This window comes from Bufo bufo, chromosome 4 (genome assembly GCF_905171765.1).
Source record: "Bufo bufo chromosome 4, aBufBuf1.1, whole genome shotgun sequence".
NCBI lineage: Eukaryota > Metazoa > Chordata > Amphibia > Anura > Bufonidae > Bufo > Bufo bufo.
In genome coordinates, this window is record NC_053392.1 from 598087123 (window position 1) to 598099208 (window position 12086).

A 12086-nucleotide genomic window follows, 5' to 3' on the forward strand; every position below is an offset into this window, starting at 1 on the left:
GCAAGCTCTGCACTGGTGGCACCCCGATCCCGCAGCTGAATCCTCTTTAGGAGACGATCCTGGCGCGTGCTGAACTTTCTTGGATGCCCTGAAGCCTTCTTAACAAGAATTGAACCTCTTTCCTTGAAGTTTTTGATGATCCTAGAAATTGTTGATTGAGGTGCAATCTTAGTAGCCACAATATCCTTGCCTGTGAAGCCATTTTTATGCAACGCAATGATGGCTGCACGCGTTTCTTTGCAGGTCACCATGGTTAACAATGGAAGAACAATGATTTCAAGCATCACCCTCCTTTTAACATGTCAAGTCTGCCATTTTAACCCAATCAGCCTGACATAATGATCTCCAGCCTTGTGCTCGTCAACATTCTCACCTGAGTTAACAAGACGATTACTGAAATCATCTCAGCAGGTCCTTTAATGACAGCAATGAAATGCAGTGGAAAGGTTTTTTGGGAATTAAGTTAATTTCCATGGCAAAGAAGGACTATGCAATTCATCTGATCACTCTTCATAACATTCTGGAGTATATGCAAATTGCTATTATAAAAACTTAAGCAGCAACTTTTCCAATTTCCAATATTTATGTAATTCTCAAAACTTTTGGCCACGACTGTACTATATACTATCAATACTAAACTAACAGGCATTATCAGGCTGCGTCTCCGACATAGCATGATAGGGCATACACTGCGGGCAAGCCTGGGGACCATCATAGTTATCTCTCCTGGTCCTGTCAATCAAGGAGAGGGAGGGACTAGCAGAGGAAGCAGGGGGAATAAAGAGCAGTTTGGGACTGTCCTCAGTGCAGTTCAATTTGCATATAAATAAAAAGGACTTTTTCAGATCACTAAGTGAAAGGTATCATTACATTCAGCTGACCTAGCCCTACAATCATTATGCCTGATTTACCAATGAGGTTCTTGGTGACAGGCTCCTTTTAATGTTTAAGAAGATGTGATTTGTGGATAAAACATTCCCTACATTGTGGACATGAAAACATTTCCTGCATCATTTCTTTGATATGCAATTTAGTGCTGACATCCAGAAGAGAAAAAAAATTCTCTGATGTGTGATAACAGTTGACTAAATTTTATTACCTGTCTCACGTTTTGAACATGAAAGAGGCTTCGCACCTGTGTGATTTCTCTGATGTGTAACAAGATCTGCTTGATGGTTAACACATTTACCACATCCTGTACATTAAAATGACTTCTTCACTTTGTGAATTCTCATATGTTTAAGAAGATCTGCTTTCTGATTAAAACATTTTTCACATTCTGAACATGAATACGGCTTCTCCCCTGTGTGAATTCTCTGATGTGTAACAAGAGATGATTTCTGGTTAAAACATTTCCCACATTCTAAACAAGTATATGGCTTCTCTCCTGTGTGGATTCTCTGATGTACAACAAGTGTTGATTTATCACTAAAACATTTTCCACATTCTGAACATGAAAATGGCTTCTCACCTGTGTGAATTCTCTCATGTAGAACAAGTTGTGATTTACGGATAAAACATTTCCCACATTCTGAGCATGAATATGGCTTCACCCCTGTGTGAATTTTATGATGTTTAACAAGAAGTGATTTACGTTTAAAACACTTTCCACATTCTGAACATGGATATGTCTTCTCCCCTGTGCGAATGTTCTGATATATAACAATATGTGATTCATGGTTAAAATGTTTTCCACATTCTGAGCATAAAAAAGCCTTCTCCCCTGTGTCAGTTCTTTGAAGTTGAACACTTTGCTTAACAGTCTGTGATGAATCAGAAGATCGGAACCCATCCAAAAGATCAGATGATAGATCTTTGCTTTTAAACTCCAAGGGTACACCTGAGAAAATGGTATGTGCTTCATGTGTATCTTCTGTGACACCACAATCACCTGCTTTAAAATCTGAAGATATTCGATGTTCCTCTGAGCTCCTGGTACAGTAATCTGCCAAAAATAAAACAACTTATTATTTTAAATAATATAAATTTAAGATTATATTGCTATTTTATAACATTTTTATATTTAAAATTACATACAAATTACAAGACATGGAGCAAAACACAGTAGACCAGTAGCCTGAACTAGTAGATGATGATGTTAGATCACCAGGCTGTTCTCTTGTATTTTCCACTTTTGTGTTGAAGCCAGCATCTTCATAGCTTCACATTTCAGTGTATCCATCACCTCTCTTTTCTAGTGAAATGCTCAGTGGAGAATCATGAAGGGATCTGTGAGTCAGTTCTATCAGGTGCTGTCCATCTCACACACTGACTGCTACATGCACTGTAGCACAGAACACGGCAGAGGAGAGGAGCAATGCACAAAGAAGTCACCTCTTTGAAACAAGTGTAAACAGTGTCGGACTGGTTACACCTGCTCCAAAACTGCCAAACACTCCCCCCCCCCTCCCCCCAAGCCGTCTTTTTCATCCGCGTGACGGGGAGATGCAGCGGCAGCTGTGCCAGCATCAGAAGCGACACAGGTACTGGTGAGCGAGGTAAGTACAACTTCTGTGAGAGCCCGGGCATATGGGGAGGCATTATAGATCTTAAATAACCCTTTTAATTTTTGTGTCAAAGGGAACATATTCCAAATTCACATTGTTCTATATGATGACTGTCCTAAAATTCATTAACTAAGTGAATACTAAATTATCCTAGTGTGGTTCTTCAATTTCCATGATAGACCTTTATATTCGTCCTCAGGTGTGAATTGGCCAAATTTTACCGAGGGCCACGTACATAATTGTCTGATGCTTTCAGGATTCATTAATATTAGGCGCATCGGGCACTTATGCACCTGGACAGCAGCCAAAGGTGCACTCTGAATTCAACTGTATCTCTGCTATACTTCACAAAGTTGCAAGCGATCTCCCACTGAAAGCTCTCAGTTCCTTTGTGTCGTCCTTCAGCTCTATAATCATACAGAAGCAATTGCAGATAGTGAAATATTCCAGGACTGAGCAAGAAATCTCCCTTTATTGTTCTTCTTCCTTCCTTACTTCGAAAGGCTATTCAAGAGTTTTGGAATTACTTGTAAGTTCCAATATTTTTCCCTGTACGGGTGATACAGCTATTTGGACTAGAGCACCTGTTCCCTGTCACAAAAGAGTGAGCTATTCCTACTACTTTTTTCTCAACTATTCAACAGTTTTGCCCATTATTAAAGACAATTCATTCAGCACTTTTACAGCCCCAATTTCAGCTCTGACTCAGAAGGGCATGAATTCCACAAGTGGACATCTGACACAGAAACCACATTTCAGTCCCTGAAACTGTCATTCTCATCCACTGATATTGATCCGTCCCAAAGTCTCAAAATATTTCTTGCATGAAGTGGATGCATCTTAACAGGATGCAGGAACTGTCCTTACTCAGAAGGGAATTTCCAGCAAGATGCTCATCTGCAGTTTATCTTCTGCTGAACAAAATTATTCCATTAGTTACAGTGAGTTGCTCTCAATCAAGTTAGCATTTGAAGAATGGCGTCATCTGCTGGAGGATGCCTGCCAACTTGTCATCATTGTTGGTTTAGAGAGTGGAGCACCGGACACAAATTAAAATTGGTGCCAGCAAAGACTCGACAGTCAATAAACAGTAATATAAAAATTGCGGCACTCAGATTGTACTTTTGCATATAAGGTAATTTATTGTTACACCAAAAAAGAAAGTTCATGATCCAGTTACAGAAAAAAATATATTAATGGATATCCACTCTTTAATTCTTGACTGGACATTTCAGTCCAAACGGACCTTCCTCAGCGGTGTAAGGATCCTTAGACCGCTGAGGAAGGTCCGTTTGGACTGTAACAATAAATTACCTTATACGCAAAAGTACAATCTGAGTGCCGCAATTTTCATATTACTGATTATTAACTTGTGATCATTGACCTCAAGAACATGATTCATCTCTTTATCTAAAGCCATGCCAAGCTTGGTGGCGTTCCGCATTTTCATCTACCTGACAAAAATAACAAGGCAGATGCCCTATCCCACTCATTTGACCCTAATGATCAGACGAAAAAGCGCCAGCATCATACACCTTGCCCATATCATTCCAGCCACTCTTGTATAGCTGAAAGATATTCTGCCTGACGATACATTTGTTCCTGTGGCCAAGGAGAAACAGGTCTTGTTTTGGGCACATCAACATTACTGGTGGCTACAGTTTCTAAAGATGTTCTAGACTTTGACGGCATCTGCTCTACCTGTACCCAGAACAAGTCCCCAAAACAAAGACTTGTAGGACGCCTTCTTCCTATTGCCAGTGTTTGAGATTAAGTGGCAGCCTATTGCCATAGATTCTATTACCAACCTGTCTTCTTGCTCTGTCTGCACGGTAATCTTGGTGGTGGTTTGATCGATTCTCAAAAATTACCTACTTCATGCCTCCACCTGGTCTCCTGTCCAGGAGCTTCAGGGGTTGGTCCTTGCACATCGTGTCAGATCTGGGAGTACAGTTCACCTTTAAGTTCCTCCCTTTTCTTCAGCTAATGGCTGTCATTTAAGGGTTCCTCTTCTATTACCTGTCTCCTACGGAGTTCAGGCAGCTGAGTATACTGTCAGCAACTTGACCCAGATCTGGTAAGAAATAAAAACACCCCTACTACCAGCTTCTCCTTTCGTGAAGATGTTCGCTGATCGCAGGTGCAGTGCTCAATCTCAATTTTCTCCTGGGCACGAAGTCTGGCTTTCCTCAAAAAACATCAGACTCAAGGTGTCTTCATACAAGTTAGAACCTTGGCTCATTGTACCTTTGAAGGTGTTCATTAGGGTTGAGCGAATCAAGCTTCGCATCCAAGATCTGATTTTTTATGATTCATTCCTAAACTTCATTTTAATGCTGTGCGGAGACCTGAAAATATATGTACTGTGGAGAGGCAAAATTCGTTAAGTCCAAAGTCTCGCAAGACTTCGGTGAATAACTTCGTGCTTCGATTATACAACTTTAAAAACATTTTAAAACAGGAATCCAAAGTCAGCTTCAGTACTGAGGTACCAACTGATACTGAAGCCGACTTCAGATTCTGAACAGAATGTGTAAGAAGTTAAGAGTAATCTGAGCATGAAGAAGATTAGAAGTAAAACCTTTGGAAAGATTTAAGGAGAGGTCTTGGGAACCAGGTGCAAACTTTGATGCTTTTGAGGCGCTGAATTCCTGCAACTGTCCAGACCAATAAAGAGAGGGTAAGAGGGGGTGGGGTACTGTTATGAAGGTGACCCATGCCCACCACCGTCCTGCTGTCCTGAGCCGGCACAGGCGCCGCTTCTCTAATTTTGCTTCCCTGTCTCTGGTGGACTGGACCTACTGCTGTTTTCTGCTCAGCCACTCAAGTCGCCTGTTACCCAGCAGGCGGCAGCCTGATTTTGGCAGTGAAGCCTCATTACTCTGTACCTAGAGCACGCACACTCCCCGGCTTTTAACCCCATCGCTACCAGCGCTATATATGTATGGCGCTTGAGCGATCGGCAAAAATGCCATGTGTGAGCGGCGTCATGGCCAACGGGTCTCCGCTGTTTCAAACAGCAGAGACCTGCGGCTAAAGACCGCGACCGGCAATAATGCCGATCGCAGTGATTAAAGAGGACCTTTCACCACTCCTGACATGTCTGTTTTGATAGCTTCATGCATCCCCCATGTAATAAAAAGGGAGGGAGAAGGTACCAGGTCTGCAAACTAGGAAAAGGGGAAAGGTCACCACCTAATAAAATCCCAACCTGAGCCCTGACTGCTAACAGAATGAACAGAACCCAATGGTAGGAATGTTCATCTGCAGGAACCTAAGCCTGGCTCACCTTAGAAGGCCCTGAAGATAGTGATTGGGCCACAGACGACCTGTTCCTGCCAGATGAAGGAACAAGAGTCTGCCTCAGGTCTGGTACCAAGAGACAGGTAAATAAACACAATACAAAAAGGAAAGACACTTAACAAGGCTGACTAGGGATCCATAAACCTGGCTGCGTCCAAAGATGCTTCACAAATATATGCACTGGCATGCGAGAGTTGCAGGGCCACATCTGCAAGTTCCTCCGAGGGGACTCCCGACTCAAGACCCTGACGTAAGTTATTTGCCCACTCACCCATAGCCTTGCAGATTTTGCAAACGCTTCCAGCTTTTTATCTTTGATATCAGAAAAAGAAGCCCCATCCGCCATTGGCAAGGTAATATGTTTAGCCAAGTGGGAAACTGGCGGGTCCACTACAGGTGGAGCCGACCATTTCTTAGTCAAATCCTCCGGGAAAGGATAAAGGACGTTCAAGGGTTTTGGCAACATGAAATGTCTATCAGGAAAATTCCATTCCTTGGAGAGAGAGGAATCAAGCTCCTGGTGGCTGGGGAAACACTTGTGCAAATGATGGGACAAAGGAAACACCCGCGCTGGCAGATGACGGAGCTGGATCCTCAACTTGCAACGTCTCAATAACTGGCGTAATTAAATTGTCCACCATGCAGGATAGCTTGGACGACTGACCCTCCGGAGAGACAACATCCTCATCTGACCCTCTCTCCTCGGAACATGCCTCTTCAACTGAGGACATATCAGAGTGAGACTTTCTAGCAGGAGAAGCAGAGGCCGAGGACACAGGAGACACAGAACCCTTTTTGGGGAGGAAGTTCTGGCCTGTTTTGTGGGGAGGTCGCGATGGGCACGAGCCCCATGATCTCCAGAGTCGGACCGGTCAGAGGACTGCCTTGCCGACAAATGTCCCAATATATTCACAATAGCTTTGTTGGTATTGGAGACATCCTGCACCACCCTAGACAGGGAACGCGCCCATTCGGTTCTTCCGTAGCTTGGGCAGCGGGAAGCAATGGGTTCGGAGATGAGCCACTAGATGGCGGTGCAGCACAAAGCAGAGGGAGCCTGACTAAGGGGATGGAAATTTTGCACGACATGATGCACAGGCAAAATGACGCACCAAAAGGACCGCTTGCTTTTGGACCTGGGGCCTGGGTTCAGACATAATGATACCCCTGGCACCCCAATAAGGAAAAGGGAAAGGCTAGGCCCAGTAAGAAGGGACAAACAACACTCACCCAGCCTGTGTCCCTCCAAGAAGCAAGCACCATCAGCGTCCCGCCAGGTGCTTCCCTCTACTCTGCCGCTGGTGTGGGGGTGGGGCCAACGCAATCCCCGCCCCCAAAATAACTTGGCTCTCAGCACCCTTCAGACCACGCCCCTCACTCTCAAGCCCCGCCCCCTCGCTCCAGCCGGATCACCACCTTCGGTGTGCGGCCCCTTGGTGAGGGATGCTGCACCGGAAACAGAGGGGACTTTCGCTGGGCCGGCCGTGGTGATGCCCTTGCTGGCGGGAGACAGAGGTTTTTACAGGGACCTCTGGTCCTCCTTTTTTTCTAGAGAGCGGGAATGAGCAGGGGGTTTGGGTGACCCCCTAGTCTCTCATCTCCTGGGTGGGAGTGCAGGCAGTTTTTACCGAGACTGCCTGAAGCTTCCCGCTAGAAAAAAAAAGACAGACAAAATTAGTAAATCAGCAGACCTGCAAAGCAGGAAGGTCTGCCTCCTACAGACACTAAGCTAAAATTGATTAGCTTGGTCCCTGCAGGAAGGGATCTAGTTGAAGAGGGAGGAGCTTACACTTTGTGCTTAGTGTCCGCCTCCTAGCAACAACAGCTATACCATGGTCAATGCCTGTGTCCCCCAATGAGACGGATGAGAAAATATTTTTATCGGAATAATAAAGTTATGTTTTCATGCAAACCAACAGTTAGAGGGGAATTATTTTTTGAACAAGTGGATGCAGTCTATAGGTGGTTACAATACTGGAAAAACAATCCCCCCTCACTGTTTGGGTGGGAGCTCGAGGACACCACCGGGTTTACAATTTATGTCTAGGATCTTGATAACACGTGACGTACAGCACATAGAGAACTGATCACCTTTAAAAATCACACTGTACATACAATACAATGTCCATAAGAGGACCATTAGGCAGCCGCCATCAGATATTTTGGAGCCTTATATAGAGATATTGGTTAGAGGCTTGTGGGGTATAGCATTGAAGTCTTTAGCAGGAGGGGCAGAATGGCCGGCAAGCTGTCACTGACCACTGGGGATAGCTTTTCCTGTAATTACTCATCACACCAAGACATTGTGATATTTTTTTGGACATAGTGGAAGTCCTCTTTATTTCAACTCTTCAGCCTGCCTCTGTGGTGGCTCTGCCTTAGGCCTCATGCACACGACCGTTGTGTGTTTTGCGGTCCGCAAATCGCGAATCCGCAAAACACGGATGGCTTCCGTGTGCGTTCCGCAATTTGCTTAACGGTACGGACAGCCTTTAATATAACTGCCTATTCTTGTCCGCAAAGCGCGGACAAGAATAGGACATGTTCTATTTTTTTTTTGCGGGGCCCACGGCACGCAGCATCGGATGAGAACAGCAAACGGAGTGCTGTCCGAATCTTTTGCGGCACCATTGAATTAAATGGGTCCGCATCCGAGCCGCCAAATCTGCGGGTCGGATGCGGACCAAAACAACGGCCGTGTGCATGGGGCCTTAAGCTACTTTCACATCAGCGTTTTTCCTTTCCGATATTGAGATCCGTCAGAAGATCTCAATACCAGAGGAAAACGCTTCAGTTTTGTCTCCGTTCATTGTCAATAGGAACAAAACTGAATGGAACAGAATGCTCCAGAATACATTCCGTTCCGCTTGGTTGCGTTCTCATGCCGGACATAAAAACGCAACAAACACGGTTTTTGATTGCATCATGGGATGTGGAGCAAGACTGATCCGGCATGAAACACAATGTAAGTCAATGGTGCCGGATCAGTTTCCTTGACACAAAATAAAACAGATCCGGCGCCCATTGACTTACAATGGTTTTAGTGCTGATCCGTCTTGGCCATTTTAGAGATAATACAACTGGATCCATTCATAACGGATGCAGCCGATTGTATTATCCTAATGTAAACGTTTTTGCTGATCCCTGACAGATCCAGCAAAAATGCAGATGTGAAAGTAGCCTTAGAGCTTTCCAATTCCCAAAAATTCAATAACAATTGTGTGCTAGTTAACATTTCAAAGGTAGCTGCCCCCGAAACTGCCCCCAGTACATGACAGTGGAAGGAGTAATCAGTAGCTAGTGAAGGAGCAGAATCTGTGAGTCTTCTCTGCTTTATGTAGTGGTTACTACTCACCTGGGTGGTTATCGGTGGCAATGTCCTCTATGATCTGCTCATCGCCCCTCACATATGTATCTTCAGCCTTAATATTGTTCAAAAGCTGTGAAACAAATATAGTAAAGGTCAGTTGTAGAGAAGTCGTGTGGCATGTTTTAGAAGACCAGAAATGATCATTAATTTATGTGATTCATATTAATACAGCAGGTCTCTTGCATAAATCCAACCCGTTGGCTCTTTTTCTATTTTTCTGACCAGCTGTCTCCATAGCAAGAAAATTGTGTGAAAATCAAGATGACCAGTAACGTCTATGGTCAGCTGCCATCACCACCTTTCTCATTATACAAGGATCATAGTGCACCTTTCATGAGATCATATCTCCATCTACCTGATCATACTGCGGAACATTATTATCCCTGTGGAAGCAGTTGACTAGGACCATCTCTCCGGCGTTGTCTCTTCTTTAACTATAGGAAACAGATCCAGTGACTGAATTAATTCCTTACATATAAATAATGAGAGGATGTGTGTATTTAGTCATGTCTATTACCTGGTAGATATGATCCTCCATCATGACGTTCTTGTACAGTTCTTTGTGTCCTTCTAAATACTTAGACTCCTGCATGGGAGAAATAGACAGCGACATTCCTGACACCTTATAGGAACCTGACAACACAATGATACAGTCATCACCCAGATCCCTTCATAGTGTTACTGCATAATGTCCCGACATTCCCAGTGATGTCACTCTCCAGTCAGCAAGCTCAATGATCTTGTTGGTGAGCTCTAGGATCTTCTCTCTTCCCTCATGTATCGGGATGTGAGGTGTTGGCCCAGAGAATGGGCTTGGTGTTCTTCTCCATCCTTCAAACACAGGGGCCTGACAATGCTCACTAGAGGTCTTCTTCACTACTGTGTATTCCTGGTTATGGAGAGACACAATAATAAATATCACTCCATACATCTCCAGAGTCCCTCACCTCACCAGTCATGTCCATCTGTTAGTAATATAGAGAAGATGATGTAACGTGACATCATCAGAATCTCTCACCTCTCCAGTAAGCCGGAGGAGGATCTCTAGGGTGAGATTTATTATACTCTCTGCCATCTTGTCCCTGTCTTGACAGGTCAATCAGGAGAATGATCTTATAGGAGATATCCACTGAGCAGATCCTATGTTGTAGGAACCTGAATGAAAAATCCCATGTAAAACACAATTACTGAAGATATTCAACACCTACACATTATTATCTCAACATGTTACTCTATATTTCAGATCAAAGCATGTCTTCATATTACCAGTGTAAATAATTACAGATCGCAGCGGTAATCCCTGTATAAAGCTGTAATCTGGTAGATCAGTTCATAGATCTAGAGCTCAGACTGCCCCAGTCCTATCAGTTGGGATCTCAGGATTCAAACCAAAATACAGTTTGACTTGAAGCTATTACAATAAAGCACTCCTCAACATTGTTATTACAACACCAAGATGGAAAAGTCATGGAATTATGGAAATCACAGGATTGGTAAACGTGTTAATGATATGCAAATTATAAAAATGGAAACACAATATTCGTAACACCTTGATTTATTTAGTATTGAGTATAAGCGCCAGTCGCAGAAAATAGGATTTTTTGTTCTTACCTGTAAAATCCTTTTCTCGCTGAGTTTATTGGGGGACACAGAAGACCACGGGTATAGCTGCTGCCACTAGGAGGTGACACTGAGCAGAAAAAGTGTTAGCTCCTCCTCTCAGCTATATCCCTCCTGCAGACCCTGAGCTAATCACTTTGTACAAAAGCAGTAGGAGCAGCCAGGAGAAGCCAACAGAACACAATAGAAAGGAAGAAAACCAGAGATGGGTCATCATCAAGAACCAGAAGGACCCATCTAGGAGAACCAAGCAATGTACATACAGGGTGGGAGCTGTGTCCCCCAATGAACTCAGCGAGAAAAGGATTTTACAGGTAAGCACAAAAAATCCTATTTTCTCGCTTGTATCATTGGGGGACACAGAAGACCATGAAACGTTAAAGAGCAGTACCATGGGGAGGGAACAAGAACAGAGCGAATCCAAGGCCGGTCATAAGGCCCCGCACAGAAATGCGGGGGAAAGATACACCAGGAACCCTGAAAAGGGACAGGAAGACCCATTCCCCGGAAGGCCAGCCAGAGAGCGGCTGAATATGCAAAGGTTCCGGCTGGTTAGAAGAAAGAGCAGCCCAGTAAATATAAGTCACGGTTTAGGAGACTTCAGAAGAAGTGGAGAGCACACAAAATATCCACAAGGTGGACAAGAGTGAAGACAAGACAGTCACCTAAAGCAACGGATCGAATGCCCCACACACTATACCGGACTGCCAGAAGAGAAGAACACTCCAGCAGGACCATGACGAACAAGTCAGGGCTAGAAAACCTGGAAGTCAGGCATAAGAATGGCCCACAAGAAAAAATTCCAGAACAAGAGAGGAGAGAAGCTGTCTGATACTACATAGAAGGCTGCCTGAACTGGCAGACCTAATCGGAAGCTGCAGACAGGAACCAGAGATAGGAAAAATATTTCGCCAGGAAGGGAGTGACGACCCCGAACGCCACAAAGTCCCAGAAAGAAAAATGGTAACAGAACCAACACCACCCATGCAGGCATCCCACAGCAAAAAGGGGGCATACGAGAACCCAATGGCTATGAACACTGGTCGAGCATGCAGTAACAGTATGTGCGGTAGCGCAACTACTCGCCCTGCGGAAGGGGAGAAGTAGAAGCAGCCGATGCTGCTTAGTAGAAAACCAGCACTTAGGGGTGACAAGAAGGGCAGTACGACCGCTCGACCCGGTGAGGGTAGCCATGTAGACAACTCACATATGCAAACTGAATAAGTGCATACCCAAACTCCACACAGAGGGAACGCTGATGCTGTCAACCTCAGTAGATTGTAAAG

The 12086-nt window shown here is 44.3% G+C and overlaps 1 protein-coding gene across 1 annotated transcript; it reads right to left on the minus strand.

Moving 5' to 3' along the window:
- Window positions 1–1082: 1082 nt before the first annotated feature.
- LOC120999550 (gastrula zinc finger protein XlCGF17.1-like) lies at window positions 1083–9592 on the minus strand. Its single transcript, XM_040430524.1, has 3 exons — window positions 9536–9592; window positions 9166–9250; window positions 1083–1945 (listed from the first exon to the last, which is right to left on the minus strand). Exons 1-3 carry the CDS (start codon window positions 9587–9589, stop codon window positions 1203–1205), a joined length of 882 nt encoding a protein of 293 aa, XP_040286458.1. The 5' UTR covers window positions 9590–9592; the 3' UTR covers window positions 1083–1202.
- Window positions 9593–12086: the final 2494 nt, after the last annotated feature.